The sequence below is a fragment of the Trematomus bernacchii genome, unplaced genomic scaffold, assembly GCF_902827165.1.
Source record: "Trematomus bernacchii unplaced genomic scaffold, fTreBer1.1, whole genome shotgun sequence".
Lineage (NCBI taxonomy): Eukaryota > Metazoa > Chordata > Actinopteri > Perciformes > Nototheniidae > Trematomus > Trematomus bernacchii.
The window spans coordinates 3,277,042-3,303,991 of record NW_022987567.1 but is presented as its reverse complement, the minus strand read 5'-3'; the positions used below and the strand labels follow the sequence as shown (position 1 = coordinate 3,303,991).

The 26,950-nt window shown below is 40.4% G+C and overlaps 1 protein-coding gene across 1 annotated transcript in view; it reads left to right on the top strand.

Annotated features, from left to right (window-relative positions):
* The window catches only part of whrna (whirlin a), a 155,313-nt gene extending 134,131 nt beyond the window's left edge, over positions 1-21,182 (top strand). The window contains exons 7-12 of the mRNA XM_034125693.1: positions 1,278-1,499; positions 7,596-7,670; positions 8,709-9,288; positions 9,833-9,999; positions 11,748-11,870; positions 20,193-21,182. Coding sequence (XP_033981584.1) covers positions 1,278-1,499; positions 7,596-7,670; positions 8,709-9,288; positions 9,833-9,999; positions 11,748-11,870; positions 20,193-20,375 — 1,350 coding nt within the window. The 3' untranslated portion in view covers positions 20,376-21,182. The remainder of the gene's footprint in view (positions 1-1,277; positions 1,500-7,595; positions 7,671-8,708; positions 9,289-9,832; positions 10,000-11,747; positions 11,871-20,192) is intronic.
* The last annotated feature ends 5,768 nt before the right edge of the window (positions 21,183-26,950 follow it).

Genomic DNA, 26,950 nt, shown 5'->3' with positions numbered 1-26,950 from the left:
AAGCTTTAAAAGAGCATCACTCTCCTGTCAGTCTGTGTGGGAGATTTATACCCAGGCTTTTTCCCTTACAGCACTGTTTTGTTTTTCTTTCATCCCCGGATCTTAAAAGTCTCTTGATTTTCTCACAGTCTGCAGTGGTTCACCTTGTAAAGAAACAAAATAAATCAAAGGCGTTTTATTTCAGATACATGTACCTACAGAAGGTCTTCTGTAAACTTCCTTTACTGCCTACAGTAAATCTTGGTTTAGATTTAAAGGAACATTCACATTTAATCCCATTAGTAATGACACTCACTATTCAGTTTAATGCACTAACCAAAGTTGTTGTTTTAAAGGGGATATGGCATGATAAAATCACTCTAAGTGCTTGTGAACATACATTTTGGAATCTGGAGTGCAACCAACCCACACACTGTCAGGAAAACACTACCCTGTCAGTTATTTGTGAGCTGCCTGGTAAGTAAATAAGGAATTCAACAAGCCATTCAGATTTGGTTCCGCTTTCTATGCCACACGCAGGCCTATTATAATATTCCGCCCCCTTATGAAAAAGTATGAATCTCAAATAAGTACAATATGTCCCCTTTAAATCACCATGAAATGAGCTACACTGTAGCTCACATGGAAAAGTGTGCCCCAATATACAAAAGCCAATCTGTATACGGTCAATACCACAGTCCATAGCAGCACAGGTTCAATTTCAATCCTGAGGCTGCAAATCATCCCCTCACTTTCTCCCCTTGTTTGTCTTCACCAGTTCTTATCAAGACAAGATACAACAAATGAATTAATCAGCATAAAGTACAGTTTAGGCCAAAACTAAGGAGGTCTATATGTACTGTATGACTACATCCCATCAACAGGACCTTAAATAGTTCTTCTTCAAGCAGTCACATCTAAACAATAACCTGTTTGTTGCTTTAAAAAGTTTGATACTGAGAATTAACTGCTAATCCATAAATGCCAAATCTTCTCAAAATAAGATGTTAGAGCTGTTGGACTGTTTCTGTTAGTCACAACACAAAGTAAAGTCCTCAGAAAACTCAGTTGGAGGGACGTTTATTTCTCATGAAGATATGGTTTAAGTTTATCGATCTCAGCAACCTTCAATAAATCAGGGTTTGGATGAAACACAACTTTTGGTGTATCTCAGTTGTAGAAAAAAACTTGTTTCAGTCCTTAAATGAATCCTAGTTTGTACGACCCACCCTAAGCCTGTTGCATCATACCTTTCCTCCCCTCTTGTGTCTCCCCCTCTGTCCCTCCCTCCCCCCCAGTTCTCTCTGCTGTCAGAGGTTCGAGGCCTGGTCACCCCTCAGGACCTGGAGCACTTTGACGCGCTGGTGCTGAGACGAGAAATTCAGGCTCTTAAAGCGCGACAGGGGCCAGCCGGAGCCACGGCACTGCAGCAAGACTCCCTGTCCATGGTGTCGTACCCAGACACTCTGACCTCATCTTCAGCCAGCTTCATGACCAACACCACCCTCAGCTCTGCACGGGTAGGCTGGGTTTATCAGTTCAATAACTCTCTGGCACCTTCTGATATAGTGCGGGCAGTCTTTTTTTATTTTAAAGGTCCCCTATTATACTGTTTTTCATCAATATATTACAGGTCTCGGATATATACAAAACATGTCTCTGAAGTGTTTGACTTGAAACACCAAACAGATCATTGCAGCATCCCATAATCCCCTCTGTTTCAGCCCTGTTTCAAAAGTGCTGATTCTCTGTGTGTTACTTTAGATGAAAATAAGGAGCCCCTCCCCACGCCCCTCTGAGAGATATTTGGTTAAAAAGAACACAATGGTGCTCTAGGAGGAGATTCAGGTGATAAGGTGGGGGGGGGGGGGTTACCTTGGTTGCTGATTGGCTAATGGTTACACAAGCCAAAACATCGTTATGACATCATAAAGTGGCTAAAATCTGATCAGCTCATTTTCAGACAGGTTTTTATATAAATGGATCAGGACAAAAAGAGAGAGAATTTTTTTTTCGTGAAACTTTCAGAATCTCTTTACACAGAGGGGACACATGTTGATGTAGAAAAGACATGAAAAAGTGGATTTTGCACAAGAGGTGACCTTTAAAGTATGTGGAAACATAACATCTGGATATGTTCAGGATAAACTGGTAGCTCTTTGTAGCTCTATGTGCTTAGGAAATATTCCATGGGATGCTATTTCTCTACTATTTTCATTTTGCAGCAACAGTTCAGTTTGGTATGATTTATTTATTTATGGTCTACCTTGCCTGTGTGTGTGTGAAAGAGAGAAAGGGGGTAGTGTGATATATTTCAATGGATTCTAACCGATTCTGATGTAGAAAAGATCCTCCTCTGATGTGGACTTTGTCAGGCTGAACAATGATACGTTTCAATGCCTTCACGCTGAGATGCTTTGGGTTGATATTTTGTATTTTCTTCACTTCAAAAAACCCCCCCTTACTCCCACATTCTCACCCAACAAACCTCCCCTCTCCCCTTCTGTAGGAAAGGCTGCTCTGGCTGATAGATATGATGGAGGTAGGAGTCGCTGCTGAAAGTGATGAATGCTTTTGCGAACACACACGTACAGGAAACACGATAAATAAGGAGTAGAGTCCTTTGTGTAGCAGGCACACACACACTCTGACCTTTACCTCGGTGTGTGGTTTTGCAGTGAATTTGTTTGCGGTGTTTCTTTCTTGTTTTTCTCTTTGCTACCTTGACTTGGACATTACCTGTAGTGCTTTTAAAGAAAGTGCTGTGTCTCTCCACAATCCTAATAGGCTCTGTTGATACTGTGCAGGTAGACTTGAGTTCTCATGTGTGGATTGGATCATAATTACAGAGAGGAAAGATTGTTTCAAGGAATATTTAGAAGTGATATTTACAATTAATTAGTTATTACTGTTGAGGGTTATTGTGCATGAAACACGCACATAGACACATTGCATTGCATTACATTATGCTCTTGTCCGACCAACCCGATAGATGACCCATCTTTTAAACAGCCATTCAAAGATACTCAAAAGTACCAAGAATTACATGGGACATAAAATAACTACTTAATTACACAAACTACTACAATACCCATAAAGAGGCAAAAAAAGGCAATAAAAATAAACACAAATGTATCACCCAGAGATGCGTATCCAAATATTCAAAAGGACAAAATAAAGTGTATAATTTTGACCGTTATGTAAAACTGGTGGGTCTTTTTGCATATTTGATCCTAGGGGCCTATTAACTCATCATCAGCCCATGATGCGCCTACTATATCGTACATACTGTGATGAGTAGCCCCACAGAGTAAACTATTGTCAGTTACACATGTGCCAACAACTTTCAAACTAATATGTTGGTAGGTAGTTTTTAATATGGTTATGTAAAAGTGGAAGCAAGTGTTATGTTATGGATTAAAAAGACCACTTGAACCCAGGTAACCACACACACAACACACTGTATCTCTGTTGACAGCAGAGATATGCTGTTGACTGCAGATGTTCCCTCCAAACAGTCCCTGTCTTTGAGATTCCATTGATGTTTTGTTTTTTACCTTTCTGCTTCCCCCTCAGAGAAGGGACTTTACATATGTGGGAGTGTGTGTGTTGTTCTTTATTCTATCCATGTGTCTTTGTGTGTCTATTTTTGTCATTTTGGTCCCTGGGTGACTGCTTCCACAGCAGCGTAAAGCAGATTAGAGAGCTTTGTGGGTTTGGGAGGGAGATATCGACACTGGATTTCTGAACCACGCTCAAAACCAGGTATATAGTCAACCTGCATACCAATGAAGCTGCACACACACACTTACACAAACAAACATACAAAAACACAGTTGCAGCTTGCTGGACAAACACATCGTTGCTTGAGGATTCAACAAAAATAAAATGTTATTTAACATTCAATTAAAAATGTTCCTCCTAATATGTAAATGGTTAAGATATTTTTACATTTAGGCATCTTATATGCTTATTAAAAGAAAAGAAAAAAATGTATTATGAGTCTGAGATTAGTGAAAGTATCTACTGTATGTATTCATGCTGTATAACTTTAAACTAGCTATTAAGACCATGAACTCATCAGGAACATGTGCATTTAGATCATAAATAAAGTGAAGGTTAAGTCAATTTACTTCATAGACTTCTATACAATCTGACTTATTTTTGCATGGAGCAAGTCAAAGGCACTCCCCTATAAATTAGATATCAATATATATATATATTTTATTTATCCCAAATAGGGAAATTATGAAAATTATGATTATAGAGAGAACAGAATGGTTTATTGTTGTATAAATAATAATGTTTTGAAAGCATTGCCAATAGACTGCAGATTGGTCATGGGTCTATTGTCCTTTGACAGAGTCTTGGGTCACTTTTCTCAGGACTGAGCATGTATCATTAAAACTGTATAAAAGCAGACTCTTCAGGTTGAGTAGTTGCATTCAGATGTAGAGACATTGCTCTCTGCATGCTGTGTGCTACATACAGAGATCAGGGCAAAGAGAAGGGCAACTCTTTATTGCTGAATCTCCCAGAAGTTGCCCCTTGATCTAAACATGGCCTTGCCCAGACCTAGCTGTGTGCGGCAGCAGGTGGTACAAAACCTTTCTTCCACTATCTCCTATTGTAAACCTGATTTGAAAAATGATTTACTTTGGATTTGCTCAAAACATAATGGGTTCCTTGGCCCATGCTTCACCCTTACCCACGTTTTTGAAAAACGAGGCCGGTAGTTTTTTCTGTTCTGCTGAGAACGAACCGAAGCAAACACATAACTTCCATGGCGGAGGTAATCAGGCGTCTGTGGGAAGATTTGTAGTGTTTGTCATCACGATTGTTTCCACTGTCGCAGTTTAACATCTGTGGTGCTGTCTTCTTCAGTGATTTGCTGTTTCAGATCTAAAATAAATCAGAGCTACAAGATCAGCCTACGTGTTCAGTCTAGATTGCACATCGTTTGTCTTTACGATGGTTATCGTCAGATAAGTGATCATGGTGCCTTGTTTGTTTGTTTGTAGCCTTTATTTAACCAGGTTAAAAAATCCCATTGAGATCAACGATCTCTTTTTCAAGGGAGACCTGCGGTACATTAGTTACACATAAAAACAACAGAAAACAAAAGGACATCACAACATAATTACAGGGGTATACATTAGCAACCTATTTACATTGACAGGTATCCAATAACATTTCATCCAGCCGTGCTTTAAAATGATGCAAGGGAATCAAAATGCTCAGTTTCAATGTTTTTTGCATAGTGTTCCAAGCTAGAGGAGCAGCGCACATAAAAGCTTTAGTACCTAAAACAGTCCTAGCACTTGGCACATGTAATAAGAACACATCCTGGGATCTCAGGCAATAGCTACTTGCCACTCTCTGTGAGATCAAAGAGCAGATATAAGTCGGTAGTTTACCCAGCATGGCTTTGTAGATGAACATGTACCAATGACTGAGCCTCCGACCAGTAAGTGAAGGCAGACCTGCCTTGGCATACAGGGTACAGTGATGAGTAAGTACTTTACAGTTAGTAACAAATCTCAGAGCACTGTGATAGGCGGCATCTAACCTTTCCAGGCAATGGGCAGGTGCATTCATCAAATCACCATAGTCTAGCACAGCTAAAAAGGTCACAGTGACTAGCCTTTTTCTGGCTTCAAAAGAGAAACAGGACTTGTTTCTGAAAAAGAAACCTAGTCTAACCCTCAGCTTTTTAAGCAGATTAGTGACCTGAAGTTTAAAAGTAAGACAATCATCAAGCCAGATACCAAGGTATTTATAACAGCTAACCACTTGGAGTACTTGTCCTTGCATAGTCACAATATCCAAAGCAGTCTCTGGAGTCTTTTTAGCTTTAGAAAAGAGCATTACCTTGGTTTTCTCAACATTTAAAAGAAGCTTTAGTTCAGAGAGCTGAGTCTGAATAATGTTAAAAACAGCCTGTAATTTAACAACCGCCTCCTTAATGGAGGGACCTGCACAGTACATCACGGTATCATCCGCATAAAAATGCAAAGTACCTTCATCCACATTTTCACCTAAACTATTGATGTAGATGGAGAATAAAAGTGGACCTAAAACAGAACCTTGAGGAACACCATTAGCAATGTTCAACCACTCAGAAGACAGCCCATCAAAGTGAACACATTGGGACCTTTCAGAGAGGTAGTTCACAAACCACCCCACTGCATGGCTGGATAAGCCAATACTGAAGCCAATTAAATTCCTGCTGAGAGAATGTAGAATTAATTATTGTCAACCACATCAACCTTTGCACAGAGAGTGTCACAAAGCACATCTCAGACATTGTCACATTTTTAATGGGGCCCTTAATTGCTTATACTCATCATATTTGTATTTGGTGCCTCTATTGTGACATGTTAACATGTTTTAATGCTCAAAAGATCTTTAGTTTCCACATACTCCTTTTCACCCTCTGTCTGAAACCACAGCCCAGTCTGCTTTGATTGGTTAGTTGGCCGGCTCTGTTGTGATTGGTTAACAGCTGAGAGAAAAACACAGGCAGGGGGGGGGGGGGGGGGGGAGGGAGAGTGGGAGAGTGACTGCTTCTGGAGGGAATTTTAGCCTTTGCATACCATTTACATGCAAACAAATCTATATAACACATGCGCCCCATAACGGAGAGCCAGCTAAAATGGTGACATCATTGTGTTTTTGCCATGAATTGTCACCGATACAAAATTGGCTTTATTCTACTAAATAATTTGTAAAGAGAAAATATTTCCCCCCCAGCAGCAGATCGGATTCTTACCCCAGAAGTCAAACCAACCAATTACAGTCAACCTCCACACTGTTTTCCCACCATAACACATACACATCACACTGCTCACTGCGTTTGCACGGCATGTTGACATTGGATATTAATCCTGTTCTGCAGAATTACCTGAGATGATTATTGGGTACTCTCAGATACACATGCTCCCACACCACACACACACTTTCTCGATGGATGTTAACTACAGATGAACATGATCACACATGAACAAACACAGCGTGCCCTGACTGCTTACAGTGCAGAGCAGCGTCTCCGCATGTGGAAAGTCGATTGAGTCTTGCAATAAATAAATTGTCTGTAAGTGCTCCCCGTGCGGTGACGAGCGGTGATTACGCTGAATAGCTGGGGCTTTTGTTTTGGTTTAGTGGCAGAGTTAAATGAAGTTCAGCGCTTCCCTGAACTCAGCTCCTTGGCTCGGAAATCATTCACAGATCTGCTGCAAATGACCTCCCCTCCCCCACGCCACTGGGATTGAGCCTCCAAATCCAGCTTTGAACTCAGCTGATGGCCCTCTATCGATTTTCCCGGCATGTGCATTTTGCTTAGCTAGAAGACTTGATCTGTGTGTGGGTGTGTGTGTGCCTATCTTAATTGCTTTCCTTCCCTATTAATTTCAAGATTGACAAGCGAACGCAAACATATATTGACATCTTTCCTTTTTTCTAGGAAACATGGAACATCCACCAAATCTAATTTAGCATCTAACACACATCTGTGTTTATCATCCCGCTGACTTTCATCCCTCTCTTCTCCCCTCAACCTCTCTGTTTCCTGGCTCTCTTTCACCTCGCGTCCCTCTTACTCCATCTTTGTCTCTCAGAACGACAGCGCGGTGGACAGTAATAAGGCGGATCCCCCGGAGAGTCTGAACACGCTTCTGGCCGACATCTCTCTGGTGAGCCCGGCAGGCACAGCCCTTGCTCTGGTGTGATAAAGATGGATTCCACACAGGGGAGAAAATTCAAACGAAATATTAAAGGGAGGTATTGAGATAGGGACTGATGACGGTGCTTTGAAAGTAAGTGTTGGTGAAGCCTTTCCACTTTCCTTTTTTGTTGTTGGTTGGAAAGAGGATCGGCCACCTGGCATGTCCAATTATCCTCCCACCCTTCTCCATACTTCCAAGAAGGAGGTGGTTACGGTCAGGGTAAAAAAAAAAGGTTTGCGCTTTCCAAAACAACAAGAGATATCTGAGGCTCAGTTTCTTCTGAACAGAAAGAGATGAGATGGAGATCAGGGAGAATGCTTTTACTCAGCAGTCGTCCAAGGCTACCTGCCGCTCAAATCATTACTTCTTTTTCATTTTTACACTCATTTTATGTCTCAGTCCATATTTTTGTGAGCCACTCTGTCTCAGTGTCCATCTTCAGTTTTTGTTCAAGCATTTTTACATTTTAATACAGGGTCCCGATGGAGCAGCAACGTTTTCTACATGGTTTGGATGTGTTAATGTTCCTCTAGATGGCTGTTATTTTCACTGAAACTGAAAGGGTTCAACAGGTGTCTAATGCAATTGTTTGAGTTCAAATTGGTTTAAGGAACACTGTGTTTAAAATGTGCTTGTAAATGAACATTGCATGTGTAAATATACAGTCATTCAAATAAACAAACGTCAATAGGACACATACTTATCAAAACCTGGCAAAACTAAACAATAATTACTGTAGAAACAACTACAGGTAAGTTACAAAGCAACCTGGCAGATATTTTTCTACATACAAATAAAATGAAGAAGAAATAATACCTTTACCTCTCATAGAAAGTGAGTCTTACATTTGAGAAACATTCAAAAAAATATGCAAGTAAAAAAAAAACAGTTTGTCAGGATTAAATGTTGATTAAAACAGTAAGGTCATGTTTTGTTCTGCCGGATATATTGCCTTGATACATTATTACACCCTTAATCAATGATGAATATATCCTCTCACTTCAGGACGACGTACAGTCCACCCCAGCTGAATCCCCCCCCTCCTTCAAGCCTCCGCCCCCACCAGGGGTGCAGAGGCGGCCAACTAGACGAGATCCGGTCAACAAAAGCCCCTCGTCCGAATCCTCCCACTCAGGCCTGTACTTCACAGCCCCGTCCAATAACCAGCGCAGCAGAGAGCCAGGACACGCCCCCGCCTTACCCTCACTGCACAAACGGGAGCACCCCAGGGACCCCTCCCGGGACTACGCGGTCATTAAAAAGAGAGAACCCACGGTACCTTCCAGGAGAGAACAGATAGCTGCTGCTCAGCTGTCTAAGGTCACACAGCCCAACATTGGCCCTTTCCCAAGGGTCCTGTCCCCCAGCAGGGGCACCAAACCCGCTGCCCCGTCCCCTTCACCTCCACCTCCACCTCCACTCCCTGCCCCTCCTCCACCCCCTTTTCTTCCTTTTAAACCAGTGTCCATGTCCAAAGTCCCCCCCTCCTCTCCGGGCTCTAAGCAGCAGTTTGTTACGGTGGAGGTTCACAGGCCCAACGCAGAGCCCGACGTCAACGAGGTGCGGCCCCTTCCCCAAACTCGAGGTGAGGGACAGACAGTGGAGCTCCGGAAGTCCAATATACATATGTCATTTTTATCTTTTAAATAATAACATGCACAAGTGTGGATGCAACTAATAATGACTTTAAATGTGGGCTCCATATTCAGTATGTATTGACTGTTCTTGTAGATACAAATATAGTCTTTACATTATTTACAAATCTAATTATTGCTCACCGTTTCTCGCCACCTTATGTACTTATTATGTAGGATATGTATATGTGTATACTGTAAATACCATGTACTATCTCTCCAAATATGTATTTATTTGGGATAAATGCATTACCCAGAAAAATGTGTATCATTGCAACTCTATGCAAAACGTCACTAAATCTTAAAATCAGATACATTTCCAAATTTGATTCTTTTTAGCAATTCTGCTAAACTGAAGAACGCTCTGAAAGTTGAAGCAAGTTTAAAACAATACAAATAAAATATAGTATTGCTTTTATATAGTAAAATGAAATCCCCACAATAGATGATGTGCTGTTTTCCCATCCTCACGTCCCATGTGCTGTTGACCCTCAGGTGGCGCTCTGTCTCAGCTGTCAGACAGCGGCCAGACCCTCAGTGAGGACAGCGGGGTGGACATAGCTGAGTCAGGACACATCAGCAAAGACAGCAGCACCCACTTCTCACACACACGCCACCCCCGGGACACCCAGGGGGGCGGGGGGGACCACCCCTCCAAACCGGTGAGGGGGCGATTCAGAACAGCTGTGAGCCAAACATGGATGGATGAGTGGATTCATTGTTAAACTTTGATGAATGGGACATGTATTTAGTTTAGTTAGGTGTGTGTGCTGTCATAGTTCTGTCTTGTGAGGACCCATTTCTGTGAGTTTTAAGAAGTGCGGCACATTTGGAAAGTGACACAACTTTTGGAAACCCGAAAAGGGTTGAAGGGCCTCTTTAAGCCATATTTTAAAGGTTACAGTAAGAATTATTTGTATTTAAAGAGATACAGTTATGAGTTACTGTATGGGTCCTTGCAAATATAGAATGGTGTGTGTGCTGAAAAACAAACCATCGTTGATAAACTGATGTGCTTTTATTGCTAATCCTCCAGAATCTTTTCTCAAACCCTAACTGTGATCTCTTCTCTCCTCCCTCTGTTTTGCTCACACAGTTTCCTTTGTTTCACTCATTTGTTTATTCCTCATTCATGTCATTCATTAATTCATTCCATCATTTATTTCACCGCTCACTGCAGTGTAGCGTTATGACAAGCGCTCTCTGGTTCTTATTGATTGATGGGAGAAATAACAAGTAAGGATGGAAGTAGCCTAATGCTTTATGAGGAGAGGGCCGGTCGATTCAATATCTGTTTTAGATTAGAATCATTAGGCAGGAGATGTGACGGCTGAATCTACTTTGTCAAAGCATTTACTTTCTTTTTGCTCCTGAGAAAACTGAATTAACTTTTAGAGGGCAATTGTTTAAAGCTTTTTATAGTCTAGTCATTCCTATTCCAGCCATAAAAACACATCAGGAGTTTGTTTCATTAAGCAGTAAGCAAAAACATTGATTCACAGATGTTATGTCCATATTCTATGATAAATTGGCGTTTGATGGAAAGCACAGTTTGCAGTTATTTGTTATTGACAGAAAAAATGGAGCGTGGAGAGAGAGGAGGATTGAAGTCCTGAGCTGGAATTGAACCGGGAATGCTGCAGTAATATGATATGCCTCTTCACCAGCTGGACACCATTGATATTTCCCCTTACCATATGGACATAGAATCCAAGTAGCGTGTTTCAAATTAACATACAGATGAAAGAAACCCCTCAAGGAAAAAGATTCCCCCCATTGGGTTACAGAGGCCAGTGTAAAAGAAGCTTTACGATAGTGAATACGTAATATGAATGCGTTTAAAAGATTGCTTGTGAAATGGTTATTTCTTATGTCCTTTGACTTGTGAAAGTGTACAACATGATTGTTCATTCATGGATTGGTCACCAGGATTAAATATGTACATAATAATAGAAAAGAGGTCTTTATGAATGTGTAAACCCATTGAGAAGACCCTTGAGTGTGTGTGCTCAGAAGGAAGCTCATAACTGTATAATCAAGATTCAAGGCTTTTTTTATCATTCGTACATAGCTACAGTTTAGTTAAGTCGATGAAAATCTTAGGTCACAGGCTCCTCCAACAGTGCAACACAATAAACAGATAAAATAGTGCAAGTCAATACAATACAATAGAATAGAAGTAGTGCCATAAGAGTCTATATAAAGTGATCCATCATTTGTAAGTTACAAACAGGTGCATGTTATGGATGTTCTAAAGAACAAAAGAAGGACAATAAATGCATGCATAGTGGCAGGAAGGGGAAGCAGACATAGAGAGGTTGTATGATGTGATGAATATTAGGGGTTTATAAATACGCATTAATGATGTTCTTCTGATTTAACCTGTGCTCCTCTCCCTCCCTTGCTGTAGCCGGGGCTGTTGGAGCCCACCTCCTCCCTGGTGAGGGTGGCAAAGAGCGCCAGCACTCTGGGGATCGCCATTGAAGGCGGAGCCAACACGCGCCAGCCCATTCCACGAATAGTCACAATACAGGTGAGTGAGGAAGAACACAAAACAAGGTATACAATAATGATGTAATATAAAAGAATACACCCTTTATAAAATGTATAAAATAATAAAGTACCTTTACTTTGATTCACATATATATTGTTATGTTGCTATGAAGTAAAGGACTTATGTGTCTGCCATACAGATATAATATTTACATTTAATGTTCACTTTCAATATCTTAAATCTTTCAACACACATCAGTCCTCATCATACACACAATATACATTCCTTTGTCGAATTGTAACCCCTTTAAATAGCGATTTCTTTACGAAATGCCACACAAATGAACCTTTTAGCTGTATACTTGTTGCTAAGGTGATAACCTTTTTTCTGCATTCTGGAATGTGTGAACAATTAAAAAAAAAAAAAACATTCATTTTGATGCATTTGTATTGTTATGCAGGAAACCAATTAAATATGTATTTGGCCGAAAGGGCAAACATGATAAAAATGTCTCAATCTGGTGGGAAATAATCAAAACTGTAATTTTGCTGCCAGAGCTCCAGATTGATAAAGGCTAATATAATAGAAGGCATGGTTTTATCATGTAATGGCCGTGGGATAATCTGTATTTGGCAACTCACTTTATTATACACTTTTTATAGGAGCTGGGGATCTTAAAGGGGTGTGGGGAAACACTCACACACTTTCCAAAATCTGTGCCATATGCAATAAAGCACAACCGTTAACTCTGTATACTTTTTAACAATCAGCCGACTCAGTTTTGGTGAATATTCTCCTTATTATTAGCTGTGTTTATTATATCCTGGGTGCCTTCTTCTGTGACTCTCTGTGATGGAATCATGCGCCCACCTGCCAGCTGGGATTTGATGCCCTTTAAGGATTGAAATGGATTCACACTGCAGCTGAACTCACACTGAGATTCCTACTAATTGAGTCCTCGTTGGGGATTGTGACATTGATGTGTTCATGAGAACGCTTAACTGCCTTGAGACTCAATTCCCTGCGATTCCCTTCTCAGTATAAGGCAGTTAGTAAAACGTTGAAGTTGAGGAATAAAGGCAGAATTAAGACCTATGGTGCATTATCACAGGTTATGATACGGCTCAGCTCAGATATCTTCATGTTGAGGGCTGGGTTGAGCAAGACACATTTGCATTTCTGCATGAAAAACTATTGTAAATCCAGATTTGAGATTCAAATATTGACAATAAGGCACCTCGGAAAGCTATTACTGTGACTGGATGTGCATATATCTGTCTGCCAGAGTAATGTGCAAGTCAACAAAGGCCTGCATTAGCTCAGGAAGCAGGGAGTTTCAATTTGAAGATCAGTGCAGCGAGCAGCCTCAGACTGCAGTCCGAACCCCGTTCAAAGCCGTGTCTCATCCCAGCCTCCCACTGCACAGAGGTGGTGATTGGAATAAAAAAGGGTAGCTGATTGCCAAGGGAGGGATAAAAGGATTGGAAATGAGCACATTCAAAATCAAAGGGTGCACTGAGAAAAGAGGGCGGCGAGTGTGAGTGAAGGATGCAAAAGAAGTGTGTTAATAAGGAGAGGAGGAGGGTTTGTGCAAATGAGGAAGAGGAGGTTTGATGGTGTTGTTGATGGATGCAATATTTGGGAATTTGATTGGTGTGTAGGTGGTGGGAGGTGATGCATTGGGACCAAGTAAACAGATGTGTTTTTAATGTGAGATACAAATCCCTAAACAAATGCAGGAAGATGGGATTTAGGGTTCTCTTGCTTTTTTAATTGACTGCGGTAAACGCATTACAAAGCCCCGAAACACTTCAATTATATTTCCAGCATTTTGTTTACGCAGTGCTTTTAGTAAATGTTGCGTATGTGTAGTCAAGTTGGTTTCTTCATTTGCATGTGTTTTCGCACATATGTGATTTTATATATTTTCATCATTTGTTCAAGTGCAGCAGTTTCTCCTAATGAAAGTGTTTGTGACGTTTGGGAACACATCTATTTTTATTTCCTATCAGAGATGGGTCTTTGTTTCATTATTGTTTGTCCTTTTATCTGTTTCTTAGCTCTGTTCTGCTCTGTATGAAAGTGATAACTATCACAAAGTTCCTATTTTCCAGATAAAAACATCCATTTTAACCCAATAAAATAATAAACCATGAAACTATTGAAGGTAAAAAAAAGCACTTCTCAAGAATGCCAGCACTTCAGATGTCTGTACATTCGTAGGAATTCTAGTCATGAAACCTCACTTCATCCCAGTATTAACAATGACCCAACCACACAAGAAAGAAACTATCACTCAAGAGATGAAGCCACTAAAATGGCTCAACCCATTACCAATTCCTCTAAACCTCAGATACTTGAGCCGAGAGTCTAATGAAAATAAAAAGGCAGCTGATTGCGATGAATAATAGTGGAGGAAATTGGTGCGATGGGTGTGAGGAGGTCCAATGAAGCTGCCCCGAATCAGGTTAAAATTCATTAAATGAGCTCATTTTAACAGAGCTTATTTAAACAAGTAGATTGGAAATGTAATCAGGTTTAAAATATTGCCTGGTCTCTTATTACGGCTTCCCATTTTTGCAATTGCATATATTTATCCAAACTTTGGTTTATTGAGGTAATAACCCTATCAATCAGAAGCGAGACAGAGCCAGGAGCCACATGACACCGCCGCTGCTTCCCTCAACAATAACACCGTATGGCTGCAGTCATTTGGAGACATTCATAACAAAGTAGCCTCAAGGTCACACCATACAGAAAAAGGAATACTTTTTTCCACGTTAACTTTCCAAGATGGAAAAGTGATGCGTCAAAACTTTGCTCTGTCACCTGGGGAAAGCTAACTCAATGTTATTAGACCCTTGAGCAAGGCACACTATCGCAATACGCCCCTCAATCAGACCCAAGCATCAGAATGATACATTTGCTTTGAAATAACCTGTTATATTGTGTCTGGCTTCCCGATGAGCGTGCTATCCCAGGGACAGATCACATGAAACGCCCTCTAGAATATAGTTTCTCTGCGAAAAAGAAGCAGAGTGGAGTCGTGTTACTGCAGACTTCTAGCTTCTGCTTTTCTTTCTCTCCGGGGCACGAGGGTTCTCGCCTCAAGTCACCTCAATCATGGCCGCTGAAGATGAAGTGCAGATGAGTGAGCTGCTGCCGGCCGGCCTCTCGTTATCAGTCCCATCATCGCTCCTGAAGCGACAGCCCGTTATCACCACGACGACTCGGGGTAATTGTTGCAGGCTCAGTAAATAAGAGAGTCTGTGATGCAGCCATTACACTGCCAACTGAAACAAAGTTAAGGTCAGCGGTTCAACTCCAACCCAGGGCGCCCCTCCATGCAAACCTCTTCTTTTGTTGGATAACCCATCTCTCTTTCTTAATACATTTTATTACTTTGATTACAGTCGTTGTTCATTCTGCGTTATTAGAAGTTCTACTTTCTTTTTCATTTGTACAAACACATTTATAGAAAATAAGATGCTACAATCTAAGAATAAACTAAGATAATAGGGGTAATTCCCTTTGAGGTGTCCATAGCCTTTTGACACATCCCCATCTGTTATCAGAACACCTGAGGGTTTGACTAATACCTGGAACAATCATTACAAACCCATAAGGTTCCAATGCAAAGCGACTTGTATGTGAGTTTACTCTGGTTTAATTATATATTCTTTCTAACTTCTTGCCCAGAAGGCATAGCTTTGAGTAACTGTGTATCTGGTGGTTTTAAAACCTTGAGGCACTTGAGGACGTAATGACATCAGTTAAAGTATCTCACAATTATACTTGAGTACAATACTTGAGTAATTGTAGTTGTTTACATTCCACCACTGGAAGCAGGCATAGTTGCAATGTGCCTCGCCATTAACCAATCACGTCTTACAGATTGAGAAGAGTGGATCAACTGCATGATGGATTTGTGGATTCTGAGCGACACAGTACATCAACTTCTTCCTCCTTGCAATATTATCGCTGGTCAACTTGGCTGCTCAAACCCATCAGTAGTATTTCAGTCACTAAAGTGTCATTACGTAATGAGGTCAGCATTCACAGTCAGGAGGAGAAGAACCTGGACCTGACAGGAAGGAATCCATGTTTCTTACTTGGTGCTTTTAAGATCACACGAATGTTGAACCTGAGAGTCCGTGTTTCCATTAAAGCAGCATTAGTGCCCTTTCATGTCTATTTGATGGCAGAAGAACTCCAAAACAGGCAGACAGAGAACACCACTCTGACATTATATTTAATAAAAAGTGATATGGCTGGCATGTTAGTAAAACATCAGGCCTTTTAGCTGCTAAATATTTTACTTTCTTTAACAGTTAGTAGCTAACTTGATCTGTCTGCTGTCTCTTGCTTACAGTACAGCAGGTTTTAAGTAAGGCTGAGGAAAAAGTAAAATGGGAAAAAGATGAAACTGCCCACATCCTCTTTTCCTCTTGAAAATAAGGTGGCTTCTTTTGTTGCTCTTGTGTTTGGGAAGTAGGTGGAATCCGCTCATCCAGATCTGTCTCAAAGCTCGTAATGACTAAAGAAATGACATTACATTTTGCCTTAACTTAAGATACCCACTTGTTCTTGCATTGCCACCGTCTGTAATGCTGGTACAGGATGTGAATCATGAACAGCAGGGAGGTCCAAATTGAATGTGTGATGAAAGTAATTCGGGAAAAATAACTGATTTTTAGCAGTTTTCACTGTGAATATAAACACAGGCTGCTGATTTACTTTTCACAATCAGAGTCAGAATACCTTAGTTTATCGCAGGGGGAGATTAGGTTGCTTGACACTATTTTAGGGTAAAATAAATATTTTAATAAATATAAGAAGCAGAAGTAAAAATGTGCATAAAAGTTGTAGCCACTGAGAATCATGCAATCACGGTCGACCCCAACAGTCCGGCAGACATCAATGGAAACGTCGTCCTCAGAAATATCCAGGTGCTGCCACGTTTCCTGAAAAGCACATTAAACTACACTCCAGGTATCCATCTGACATCTGGCTAATGCCGTTAGCTCGTCCATTTCATTAGCGAGTGATCTTACGTTGCCCATGATGAGAGGGGGAGGGGCAGAGACCAGTCCGATGAGCGGGAAAAAACATCGGCCATTGCTCCGTCAACCATATCTGTCCTCTGTGGATTTGACCGTGTAGAAGAAGCAGATGGGTTGAACAAATATCACTCTTTATTCAAGTTTGCGATAGAGAGACATGTGTTTTGAGGATCCACTTGAGTGACTTCTCCGGAGCAGAGAGAGGCTTTAGATTAACTTCACACAGAAATTCAGACTGTAGATGCTGGCATTCTTAAGTTTTACTGATGCTTTGTGTTGATATACTGGTTCTTTTAAGAGTCTTCAGATATCACTGCCGAAGAGCTGAGACTTCCTCAAGAAATAAGAACTGAGTCTTTGTGAATTGTTCTGTGCATGTCTTTGGTTGTCAATAACAATGTCTCTCTTGATTTGAAGGAAATGTGTGAGTGTGTAACTTCAAAAGGAGAGTGCTGCCGGTCACGAGGAAACATTTCATTTAGTTTGAAGCAAACACTTCTTTCTAAAGGAACAGAAATGCAAACATTTACAGCTGTGTGCTCTGAGGGCTAATGGGATTTTCTGTTAAACAAAGGCTCTATTTCCGTATGGTAATGTCCCTGTGACATTTAGGGCATGATGTTTAGCTTAGATACTGAGAGGACCTAGTTTGCTTGGATGTAATAGAACAAAAGTAAGGATATCAGACTTTTAAAAACTCCTTATGAGGGCTGAGCCAGAAACAGGTGGGCTTTGGACCAGGGCTGTCGTTTTTTGATGGGAGTTATTTTTGCTTGATGATTACATTAATGATGATAACAATCAATCACTAACTGATGTACAAACAACCGCTTACCGCTTTTTTTAATAAAATGTCCCCGACTCCCGCTGGTATATAACAAATTCTGTTGGCTTCAAAGTAAAGTGAGTTATTATTTGTATTTGTTCCAAGGGCAGTACAACAAACTACGGTAATGACGTAGGACTGGAATAAACAGAAATGGGAATATAGACAAAAAAGAAAGTAGAAAGAATGTGTTATTACCATGCAAACAAATTCATGTTTTTAAAGATGGAACATTACAATAATAATAATCATCATCATAGTGGGGTTTAAACATAAAATATTAGTTATATTTTTAAACATGAATTAGCTACTAGCATATTCTCCAGTCAAACAAAGACGACATTCAGAAATGGCACACATTTTTATTACATTACTTATATCAGATTTGTATGTCTTTATATTTGAATATTGTGTTTCTATCTTTTACAAGACAAGGAAGGAGATGTTTTGTGTTCTGTCTCCTTCATTCTTCAGATTGTGAAGGGATGCTTGACCTTAATTATTATATTGCCCTTTTGTACATTTGGATGTACACAAGAAACATTGTTATCCCTCCGTGCCGGCGACAGCCTTGGACGAGGCAATATGTTTGTCTGTCTGTCAATCCCATTCTTATCGACACCAAGGACACCATAAAGGAATGTATTACATTTTGGAACAAACATCCACCTAGACTTAAGGAAGAAACTCATTTCAGGTATCAAAGAATAACATCATCGGGACAAAAGGACGTACCGGGAGTGTCATTTTGAGAATTAGTGGCCTTTTTGGCTCGAGACAGAAATGTTTGACCAGTTTTTTTAAAGGTCCCATGTCATGCTTTTCCGGTTATTACCCGTCCCCTTGTGTGTTATGTAGTTTTTTCTGCATGTAAACCGTCTGCAAAGTCACAAACCCTCAAAGTACACCCTGTAGCGAGTAAAACTCTAACACAGAAAATACCTGTCTATGCCCCAGAACGCCTCGTTGGAGATTTTTATTCTTCCATTTTTTTCTTCCTGAGTATGGTGACGTGACCATGCCCAGGTCCAAATGGACCAATCCGTGGAGCTCCTCACACACACACACACTCACTCAGCCTTATCTTTTCTCAGCCGCGCTACTCCGCGGATTTCTCAGTCTGAACTCAGCCTGAAGCTCAGGCTGAGTTCAGGTGAGTTTTGCGGTGTCTCGCTGTCTCGCAGACCCCACGCAGCAACCAGGAAACGACCCCAGTAATACAGCTCACACTGTCCGCAGCAGCGAGACCCGCAACGTCCCGCCAACACGGCACCCAGACCCCACGCAGCATTCTCATCTGTTTGTCATTACTGGGGTCATTTTCTGGTTGCTAACAAACGCCATTGTAACACATAATCACTGATGTTCCACTGTAACGGTGGTGGACTCATCAGAACAGAGTGGGCGAGCTGACCAATCAGAGCACAGTGGGCTCACAGGGAGGGGGGGGCAGGAGCTCCAACAAGCCGTTTAGGACAGAGAGTGAATACACATATTATACAGAGATGCTGTATGAGAAACCAATGTGAGTTTGGAACATTGAACAATGTAAATCTATTCTAGTAGACCTCAACAATGGAATTATGATCAGTAGAAATGGCCATGTCATGGGACCTTTAACACTAATACAGTTTTTGTGATTATTAAAGTAACGTGATGTTGCCGAAGCCCTTCAAGACCCTTTAGGATGTGTTGCTCACACCTGTCTCTTTAGTCTGTATCAGCAGGTCATGCCTTCACTACTGTAAATCAAAACAAGCCAAGGCCAGTCAAGCCGATGTGAGCTGGAATACTAAGTGACATTATACTGCGCTGCTCACTTCTGTACCAACACATAGAATGCTTAAATAGTTGCACACATATGGACAAGCCTGTTATGATCCGTATTAGTTTTATTTTGTCCCTGTGTGTTCAGTGATTAGTCTTGTGTGCATTTAGGTTTGGGGTTTTCTGTCAGTCCTTGTGAGAGTCTTGACGTTGTTGGATGGATGTTTGGTTCTGAACTAGTTTATGTTTTGCCTTGCTATACTTTGTTTCCCTGGCCTATTCCACAAATAAAGGAATTTGATTTCTACCAACGGGTTGCTGCACTTGGGTCCTATATACCTCGCTATCCAGCCGTGAAGAAGCCTGGATTTTCAAAACATTTGGAAATTGTGTTAATTAAATATATTTAATGAAAAATATTTTTCAAACTGCTTAGGAGTGGAATTTATATCATACTACTTTTAGTCTTTGGGCACATAGGACAAACACGTTTTTTCCTCAAATGTGATGAAATGTATAGTAATAACAGCCCCCATGTACCCAGAGACTAAATATGCTGTTAAGACAAACTAGTTTCCCGACAAACGTTACCAAATCTGTTCAAACAAGTAATTCTCACATGAGGTTAATATATTTGGCTTTATTATCAGTTCTCCCAACATTGTTTTGTTCAAATCCACATTGTCTCTTTCTTTTCTTTCTCAGAGGGGGGGTTCAGCTCATAACTGCGGGCAGCTGAAGGTGGGTCAGGTGATCCTGGAGGTGAACGGGGCGACCATGAGGGGCCGCGAGCACAGGGACGCCGCACGCCTCATCGCAGAGGCCTTCAAGACCAAAGAGAGGGACTACGTGGACTTCCTGGTGACCGATTTTAACGTGGCGCTATAGCTGAGTGGAGGAGGAGACAACATGACACGAAGAAATTGTCTATTGTTTTAAATGGCACAACTCTTTTAAACAAACACAAAGGAACCGACTGATCTCTGAGCCCTTCAGTCTGGATATATGATTTTTCATTACCGTGGACTTTGTTCAGGATTCTCCTCAACGTGTTACCTCCGCACTGTGAGACCTTATGCACTAAATGGAAAGTAGTGAAACCTTTTCTTTTTCTCCTTGTGAAAACTTGTGGATTTACAACCGTTGAAACCCACCGGAGCTCCTTGTAGCACTTCCTCTTCCGTTGGTCAGTTTATTATTATTATTATTATTTATTTGTTCGCTTCTACCCGAGAGACAACCGCACATCTAAGACTAATCCACGCTCGACTTTACAAGCCTGGATTTGTAAATGTAAAAATGAACAAATGTAGATACAGATGCCTATATATACTGTACACATAAAGATACTCCTATATGAATTATAAAACCCGTAACCTCCGTTGCATCATCAGCATATAGTGATATATTTAATGATGATGATGATGCCATCCTGGTGATTCTACATATTTTATAGTGATGCTACCTGCCTGTCTGCATATAAGCACTCTTTCACAATAAGAAGTATGATATGTCAAGCTAACAGAAATACACGTTACATGCTTTAATCAGACATACAAATACATGTATGAGGGAAGGGCACCACGCCTCAGTTCCTGTTTCTTTCCACTTCCATGTTTATATGTATTTTTCACTACATTGTCAACTCTTAATCAGCTGAATTTTCAATTCTGTGAAGATAAACGATCAAGGCTTCATTTTTTTACGTTATTGGCAAACAACACATTTCTAACACCTGAACTGTAGCCATGTTTCCTAGTACACACTAAAACACAATGTCGTTCAGAGTCTGTTTCTCCACGCAGCAATTTTGCAAAGCTTAGTATTCGTTTTTTCCAAAATGCTGCATCAAATATTTACTTTCACATTTCGCCAGTTCTGTTTTGAGGTACCCTCAGAGTGAATACAATCCCAAATGTTTTCCCTCAGACTGCTCAGCTTTGCTCCTGCTACTCTAACAATTGCTAATGTTTCTTTTTGTATTTCATAGTTTTAATTATATACGCCCTGTGGGAGGGGGGGGGGGCTTGCTGCAGCCATGCTCAGTGAAGCAATTAAACCCAAGAGGGGGAGTGATGAGACATTTAGAGGACAACGACACTGCCAAAGATTCGAGAAATTCAAATCTTCGACACACATTTCATCCGCTCATAGAAAAGCAATTAGGAGATAAGCAATCAGGTGGAGTGAGAGACCGAGAGGGAGAGCGGCAAAAGTAACATGTGAGACGTGATTGTTGTTGTGATGATTTCCCTTCCTCTCAGGAAGAGTGCGAGCGTGGAGAGGATGTACAGCAAACATCCTCCCTGTGTCACTTCAGAGCGTCAGGCTGCAGGTACGAGTATGAAGTCAATAATTCATCTTAAGTGTTCTGACCGTGGACGTGTGTGTATGTCTGAAGTTAATGGATGAAAAGAGAAATACATATGCTCAAAACAAATAAAGACTCATGTAAATGTCCTCCAGGGAGCTGCTGTGAGACGCAGGAGGAAGTGATGCAGGAGTCTGGGCAGATCAAACACTCCTGAATCATTCTGCTGACAACTCTGAGAAACACATGCCTGCTCTGTGTACACCATACTCCTTCAAAATGTCAACCTTTAATGAGTAACAAAAACAATTCAGGTTGTTTTTTTGAAAGGTCATACCCACATCCTTGCCCCGTAATGCCCAATTATGAGCCCGTTATATTTATTTTTTAAAAGTCTTTCAGACCAGACATTAGTCGACTACTCAATTTACAAGTGGGAAAAGTCCACTGGGTTACACAAAAGTGACATTGTCAAACTAACACTTTTAAGCTAAGGCTTTTAAAGAGCTTGTGTTGTCCATAAATAAAGCACCAGGCTTGATCATTAGTTATTGTATTAATCTCTAGCATCAGTTTAGTTACTGAGGGCCGCATGGAGCAGCTCTCATTCATACATTTAGCTTCTGAGAGCCAATCAATATCTGGAACAAATATATACTCACCACAACCGCAAGCAAACTTAAGAGTGTGTGGTGTGTGTGTGTGTGTGGTGTGTGTGTGTGTGTGTGTGTGTGGTGTGTGTGTGTGTGTGTGTGTGTGTGTGTGTGTGTGTGTGTGTGTGTGTGTGTGGGTGTGTGTGTGTGTGTGTGTGTGTGTGTGTGTGTGTGTGTGTGTGTGTGTGTGTGTGTGTGGTGTGTGTGTGTGTGTGTGTGTGTGTGTGTGTGTCAATCTAATCTGGAAGGAATCGCAGCCACAAAGATGAAGGCTTTTGTTTTCTGAAATACCTTTTGATAGAAAATTGTAATATTTGTTTAGTGACAATGCCATACTATATCTGCACATATTTGATTTCATTTAGATTAGCTACTAGGGTGTTTTAAATCACCTGGAGGATAATGTATGCCACTAAGGTTATTCTCCCCCTTCTGAGAGAAATAAAACGCTTAAAGTGTGAAATCAGTTTTTGGTACCTATTCCAAAAGAATGAAAGCGCCACAGAAGCCTTTTTACACTGAAAGGAAAAGTCAGAAAACTAACAATAGAACCCTTCTGACTTCTCAACCCTGTCAGCGGCCCATTGGTTACTACTGAAGATGTAAATACAAAATATATATTATAACATGAATATATATTTTTAAATAAAGGAGCTCTATGACACAAAAGGAGGAAGATATCAGAAGGGTTATTCATTGTTAGTTTTTAAAAAATATATATATTTACAGTATATAAACTATAACCTTATTCTTTAACAGAAGATGTCAAACATCCAAAATGTTAAATGTTATCAAAACATACGCAGCCACTCAAGGAGTTTCCCTGAATAAAGTCTTGATTTAAGAACATTCAGATTTATTTTCCTAACTTTTATCAAAATCAAACTGGAGCCGTTTTCTCAGTACATTATAAATCTTCAGAAATATAACGATTTCTGGTATATGAAAAGTTGACAAGAAACAGTTACATTATCACTTAATTTAATAACTTGAACCAAGATAAACAACTCCAGCTACATAAGAGTGGCTGGTTCAATCTCAGTGTCCATGAATGCCAAAGTTCCCTCGAGCCACTCCCCCTTCCTGCTCAGGTGAAAAGTAGAGAAAAGTCTCAGAGAAAGAAAAAACATGTTCTCATATTATCCATATATCTATTCAGACATTTTGAAAGCATATTTAATCTGCAGATGAACCCCTCCTCGTCACAGAAGCTTTATTCCTCCATAATGGCCCGTCCTGTAGACATGTGTGGATGGAGACCCCTTCTTCTCTTTGACCTGGTATCAGAGGGCCGTCCGGGGGAGGGGGGGGGGGTGGTGATGGGAGGGCAGCAGTGACGGCCTCTGACAGTCTCATTAATCTCGTTGTCTTGTTGGTCAGGCTAGCAAGGTGTGACCCCCCCCCCCCCCCCTCCCCACCCCTCAACTACTGCTTCCTAGCAAAGGTCAGACTCATAAAGCTCCACCTGTTGAGTCCGTTAATAAGGTTTATTTTGTTCACTGAGTGTGCCTCCTGCTTTATTAGCTGTACACGTTCATTTCGTCTGTGTTAATTTCTCCCCCCCCCGCCCCCCCCCCCCCCCCCCCCCCCCCCCCCCCCCCCCCCCGCCTGCCATTGCTCTTCAGCTCCTCTATTGGCTCTTGTCCTCCCGTCACTACATCCTCCTTTCCCCTGCTTCCTGCACATTTCAACGAGGAGTGTTGTACAATGACATGCTATTTATACAGAAAGTGTGTTTAATTTTTCAATAAAGATAACTGCACAAAAACTAGCAAGGTGTCTGATTTATTATTTTGAAGTGTGAATTTTGAGATGTTTTGCCATCCCTTACTTTAACACACAATGTGTAATTACTTTCTTAGACTGGGTACGGTGGCTGACAGCTGAGAATGTGTTACACTGCGCAAAACATTTCCATTACGAGAAACGCGCTAAAACAACACAAATATAAAAACACAAATGTGCCAAAAGACATGCAAATGCAGTTTGCTTGCGTTTCTGAAGCACTTTTCGTTAACGAGGAAGCATCCAGTTGGTGATGATGCTTCTTCATTTGTATATGTTTTGGCAAATTTGTGTTTTTATATTTACATCGCTTTTGAAAATGCAGCGCGTTTCTTTAACCCTCCTGTTCTCCTCAGATTTACTTTACACCCTTTATCCCCAGTAGTTTAAAACTCAAGACAATGATCATATTCCACATTTTAACCAACATGTATGTCTCTGGTGCTTTAGGTATCTTAGTTGACTAGCTAAATAACCTTTTAAATAAAACATTACCCCAACCTTCCCCCCTACAGACCCCTCTATACATCCAGAATTCCTATTATGTGACTATCGACAAATATATAAATCACCATAAAATCTCACTGAAATAAAATGTTAAAGTTCTTTTTGATGTTGTTAAACGACCAATAACCAAAGCAGACGGTAGTTTTGTTTTACAATGATACATTTGCATGTAATAGTCACCTCAATATCATCCTACACAATCAACACAAATATGTGTAAAATATTGACATTGTTATATGTTTTATACTACTAAAACAGCCTGGGGTCAAATTGACCCCAAGGATAACAGGAGGGTTAAGGGAAATGTTTTGGGACGTTGCAGTGCGTTTGCGTCTGTCGGCAACCGTATCTAGGGCTCTCTCAATCCAAGTCCTCCCAAAAGAGTAGAGGCTATTACAGAAATAAAAGATGAACTATGGGTTAAACTTGTTTTTGAAATGCCTTATTGGTTTGTGTGCCTGATTGTTTTGGGATATGGAAAACCATCTAGCCTGATTTTCATCAAGAGAAGAGCCTGGGTGAAGCTCCAAGAACCAAGACATTACATTGTCCAGGATATCAGAATCCCACAGACATCATTTTTCACTGATGGAAACAGCCTTGGTGGAGGTCTGCTAGTTTCTTCTCTTCAGTTACCAAAGCAACGTCATAAAGAGCAGGGAACATGTTTTTATTTTCAAATAGTTGTGTGTTCTTTTTCACAGTAGTGAATGAGAACATTGTGACACAACCTGCCCTGCAAAGCCCTGTCAGTTTAATGAATTGCTTTTAGCTTTGCAAACAAACTGCCTTGAATTAATTCATTCATCAAGAAAAACATACCACGTTCCAACCTTTGAAATATGAGGATTTTATGCTTGCTTCTGTTTTGTAACATTGTAAATTGATGTTTTGAACTTGTTGGATATAACAAGTATAATAAAGATGTCAGATTATACTCTGGGAAATTGTCATGGACATATATAAAACTATTACCTATTTGTTTCCTTACTTCCAGTTGACCTTGCCACAGCTCAGACTTGTGTTTTCCTGGTTCCTCACGGTCTGCAGCTCTGTCATTGTGTTTTAATATTTTAGACATGCAGACAGGTTCTGGGTCAGTGCCAGTCAACATATAATACTCTGCAACTGTGTCTTCTCTTTCTTATCAATTCCATGTAGTAATCTGATGGAGCTCGTCTTCTGTTATTGCTTCATTTTCCTTTTGTGGAGTTTGAATTTTACATATAATTGCAGAATTGAAGATAAGAGAGGGCCCATTGAAGTCAGCTTCAAAGTCATCTCTCTGTCTTTGTGTTTCTCTCTGTTCTATTGCAGACAGTTTTTCAAACTATTCGATTTTTTTGCAAAACCTATAAAAGTTCAGTTAACATCTAGTTGTTTTTGCCTTTGTAAATCAAAATATTGAAGACTGGCTGAACATTACATTTGACATTCACATACTAAAAAAGATGTGCAACAGTGTAACATCTCAGAGGGCATATTTTGAAGTGAACCAGTGTGTTACAGAGCTTAAGATCAATGAACAAATGATGGACACCCAAATATTGCAGACTGTGTAATTGCTGTACATGCCTTTCAATAATAATTGGTATTCAACTGCCTACAGTCTTCTGGGGAGGTCAGGACAGTCAAGTTCTTCTGCACAGTAAAACAAGGTATGATCCGTCTCAATGGACCAGGCGTTGTGCATAGGAAGATTGTCCTGTTAAAACAGGAGAGGGAAAAATAGGTTTTCGCTGTTCTGTAATGTAAACGGTCAGCCTGGGGGAAAGTCAAGGACAGTGAGTTTGAGAAATAGGATATATTTTAAAACTATAGATACAAAACATAATATATAGGTCCATGACCAGTATAACTTATTTTGTATATCCCCTGGCACAATGTCATAACATTTATTTTTAAAGTTTTTATTTAACCTACAATTAATTTCATACTCTTTTTGTATTGTCTCTGTTCAATATGTGTGTATATATATATATATATATATATATATATATATATATATATATATAAACCCGTGTTGGGCATTGATTCAAATAAATAAATCATTTTAAATACCCTCAAGAGGACAAATTATGAAAAGGCATCTAATTATAATTGGATACGAATAAATGTGCAACGTGCGCCCTCTTGTGGCTCCATCTTTGTACTGCAACCTCTAGATTTGTATTCCTCAACCTAGGCGGAGTCCCGCCCCTGTGTAG